The 3,901-nt window shown below is 41.1% G+C and overlaps 1 protein-coding gene across 1 annotated transcript; it reads left to right on the forward strand.

Annotated features, from left to right (window-relative positions):
- The first annotated feature begins 48 nt into the window (after positions 1-48).
- Positions 49-1,961, forward strand: polr1h (RNA polymerase I subunit H). The gene is made up of 5 exons (XM_085395921.1): positions 49-335; positions 456-575; positions 1,372-1,472; positions 1,561-1,670; positions 1,744-1,961. The coding sequence occupies exons 2-5, from the start codon at positions 458-460 to the stop codon at positions 1,766-1,768; spliced, it is 354 nt and encodes a 117-aa protein (XP_085252047.1). The 5' UTR covers positions 49-335; positions 456-457; the 3' UTR covers positions 1,769-1,961.
- The last annotated feature ends 1,940 nt before the right edge of the window (positions 1,962-3,901 follow it).

The following is a 3,901-nucleotide window of genomic DNA, read 5'->3' on the forward strand; positions in this document are numbered from 1 at the left end:
TAGCGCGTCACAATGACGTGTAGAATGCGACGGACAACCAACCGCTGTAGGACCCCACGGTGTGTAACCATGCAGATGCCAGGCTGAAAGTAACAACAGGGAGTCTTTGCTATAAACCGCGTCTTGTTTAGATTGCCAACCCTGTAAAGACATTGAACGGTAAGTCATCAAAGTGTTTTGTTAAAGCTGAAGGCTGACGACGAAAGCTGAACACATGGTTAGTTGACAGTTGCGGATTTGATCGATCTTCACGTGTTCAAGTGCCACGCGCGGTGTTTTGCTCCAGCGAGTGTTAGACAACAAAACAACATTACCGCTTTAACTTATTTTGGAAGGTAAGCTCTAAAATATGAATCGACAAAGCAAAATAAGTCAGTATAAATTTTTTATTCGATTCCATTTTACAGTTATTAATGGTATCAAAATGTATAACAATAATACTTCGCATGAAACAGAGATGTCGTGTTTTGGTGGTGGTCCGAACTTCTGCCCAGAGTGTGGGAATGTTCTTCCTCTCCCAGGAATACCGGACGTAGTGTGCTGCCCCGGCTGCTCCTTTAGGATCCCTGTATCAGGTAAATTCCATATCAGAGTTTATGTGTGAGCATGAGCAGCAGAGATTTTGCTGCTATCTCACTTTTTGTTTTTCTCATTTCGCTTCCATCTTGATATTCCTGTGATATTTATACAGCCTGTACAAATGAAGTGGCAGAGCAGCTATCTGAGAGCTATCTGCTGTCCATCTTTGGATCATTTTAGTTTCTTGCAGCAAGTGATTGTATTTTTATAAGCTCAATATACAGTATTGTGGCAAACGGATTCACTCACTCATCCAAATCACTGAATTTGGTGTTTCAGTCACTTCCATGGTCACAGGTGAATAAAATCAAGCATCCAGGCATGCAGCCCGCCTCTACAAACATTTGTGAAAGTATGGGTCGCTCTCAGGAGCTCAGTGAGTTCCAGCATGGTAACGTGATAGGATGCCACTACATGTGGCCTTCAGATTAAATCAGAACAGTGTGCAAAGAGCTTCATGGGATGGGTTTCCGTGACCACCAGCTGCATCCAAGCCTTACATCACCAAATGCAATGCAAAGTGCTGGATGCAGTGGTGTAAAGCACGTGGACTCTAGACCAGTGGAGACCTGTTCTCTGGATTGATGAATCACGCCTCTATTTCTGGCTATCCGATAGATGAGTCTGGGTTTGGTGGTAGCCAGGAGAGCGGTTCTTATCTGAATGCATTGAGCCAAGTCTAAAGTTTGGTGGAGGGGGGGTTTATGGTGTGGGGTTGTTTTTAAGGATACTGCACTGATAACACATTAGTGAGTGATAAGTGCACAGATGATTTCTTCTCTGCTTATTCAGAGTTCTCAGGTCAGGAGATCTATTCTGCCGTGGTGTTTAACCCTGTGGAGCAGACGGCTGTGTCTCAGGATGAGGAGGACTCTGAAATGAAGGGTGCTGTGGTAAGTGCTGCCTGTTTGCTGCCTGCTGAGTGTACTGCATGATGCCAACAGCTCTGTGTGCTACTAATAAGCTCTCTGCTTCCTGTAGATTGACAGGCGCTGCTCTCGTTGCAACAAAGAGGGTATGATTTACCATACCAGGCAGATGAGGTCTGCAGATGAAGGACAGACAGTCTTTTTCACCTGCACACACTGCAGGTAATCATCATGAGGTCACCATATGTTGCTGCTGTTGTGATTGTTTGCTCATCGTTTCATTTTGTCATTGTAGGTATCAAGAGAAGGAGGACTCCTAAGAAGAGGGTCCTTTGCATCTCCCCCCTCCTGCTTACTCAGCTATTGTTGAAGACTGCACAAAAACCAGTTTAAACAGAGCTTACAGTAACCTTTATTTTAAACTTGAGTTTGTACAGTTAGGATTGAACAACATTTAAGTTTATGTGACTGTTGTACAGCTGATCACGTCAATAAAAACTTATTAAAGCAGCATTCCTGTTTTTCTCTTTGGCTGCTTGGATGCACAGCGCTGATATATAGTCGGCAGAAAGTTGTGTGTGAATAAACTCAAGCAGGATTTCAGCAACACCATATTCTTGTCCTGATGGAGCCCCCACTAATTCATGTAACTGAATCAGAACAGGTGAAGCAATATTGAAATGTATCAGCTTTATTTTGTACAGGTTTTTTTTCTGCACTAAATAAACTTTGTATATTGTTTAGGTGATCAAAACAAACAAATGTGTGCTTACAGCTAAATGTATCCATATTTAATGCCTTTTAGGTTTCTAGTATTTAACGTCTGTCTATGAGCTGACACAGCTAACCTGGCCTGTTTGGCTGAAGGTTGCAGCAGATACAGGAATAATGTCCATAACCAAAGACATCAGTAACAACTCTGACTGAGACCACTTAGGGCACTGATTGAAGGAATCAAGGGCGTAGATTTGGTTTTGGCGTTGGTGGGGACGGATGATTCAGCCACCGAACCCTGCCCTGTTTCCTTTTTTTCCTTTTTGTCTTTGCTTCTTGATAAAAAAGGAGAAATATACTTGCCTACACATGCTATTCTACATGCTTTTAAACCATTTAAAACCACAATTCATAGTTTTACATGTGAATGATATAATGTTAAATTACTATTTTAAAAAATGACTAAGTATTTTAGACTTTAGTTTACTTCAGTCATATTCCATATAAATCAGGTATCATACAAAAATAAAAATAGCTTCAAATACAGTCATGACAATAAAAGAATATGACTTTAAGACTTAACAGCATTACTTCAGTTACACCAACATCTCTGATACATCAGCACTAAGGGAACACTGAGTGACCTGCTGGTTTCTGTCCATAAAACTACTCATCTAAGATTACCACAAAGTAAAAGATCTCTCAGCAAAATTATGCAACATTTTAGGCACTGTTGCCCCGATTAACTCGGTGAGCTGGGACTTTTTATTCTCAACATGAACTACTGTTACAGCTACTGGTGTCCCACACAACAACTCAATGTCCACTATGTGAAGCAGCCAAACACAGGCCTGCTCCTCTCACTAACAGAGATAAACTGCTGACATGTTTGTTTTACATCTATACTGTCCAGTCTGTCCTGGTGGACACACAGCAGCATTGTTTAATCTCATTTGAGTCATTGTTGACCTTAGCCATGTTTTTAGTCTTCTGAGAGCACTGAGGCTTCTTTCAGCCTCAGTACCTGCGTTTTATCCTCAGATTACAATTATTATTCTGTGCCTCACCTTTGGCCCTGGCTCCTCCCCTCTGACTGCACTAGGACATATTGCCACCTGATAAAATAACACATGATTCGTGCCATATAAAAAGTGAGACGTGTCAATTCAGATTCTTTGTCAAACATACACTAATGAATCAATTTACATCAGCAGCCTGACAATTGTCATGATAATAAATACTAGTTAATCTATAGCACCAAATCATCAGCCAGTCACCTGTGAGCTCGCCTCTCCACCTGTCTGAGCTACAACATGGCAGAGCTGCCTCTGTCACCTGATCAATAACAGTGAGACACTCCACATACATGCAGTCACACATGTGCTTCAAATACAGTCATGAACCAACAAGTCATCATTTCACCTGTGATCTTGTGTCACCATTGCTCTCTGAGCTTTGTGTTGCTTCTTCTGTCACCTGACAAATAGGACAAACATGACAATAAGAATAAAATGTGCAGCTGCTTCAGTGTTTCTGTCAATTTGTGCAGATCTTGACTCATCAGTGATGTTTGTAGTGTGAGTGCATTTTTAAAACAATTTGTGCAAACTGCACTACAAGGTGGAATATTTGCAAAATCATGACTACCTCATGATATATTGTCTCAAAAATTAACCCTATGAATATGTCAGTACCATTAGGATGAAATTTTAACATTAGATGTATAACTTTAACAGCCT

Source organism: Rhamphochromis longiceps, linkage group LG22 (genome assembly GCF_057381845.1).
Source record: "Rhamphochromis longiceps isolate RC_006_pf linkage group LG22, R_longiceps_female_GT1.1, whole genome shotgun sequence".
NCBI classification, from domain to species: domain Eukaryota; kingdom Metazoa; phylum Chordata; class Actinopteri; order Cichliformes; family Cichlidae; genus Rhamphochromis; species Rhamphochromis longiceps.

Excerpts from the sequence above, each read along its gene's own strand:
- polr1h (XM_085395921.1), top strand. The coding sequence starts at position 458 with ATGTCGTGTTTTGGTGGTGGTCCGAACTTCTGCCCAGAGTGTGGGAAT. Across the intron at positions 576-1,371 it reads CTTTAGGATCCCTGTATCAG|AGTTCTCAGGTCAGGAGATC; the intron begins GTAAATTCCATA and ends CTGCTTATTCAG. Across the intron at positions 1,671-1,743 it reads TTCACCTGCACACACTGCAG|GTATCAAGAGAAGGAGGACT; the intron begins GTAATCATCATG and ends TTGTCATTGTAG.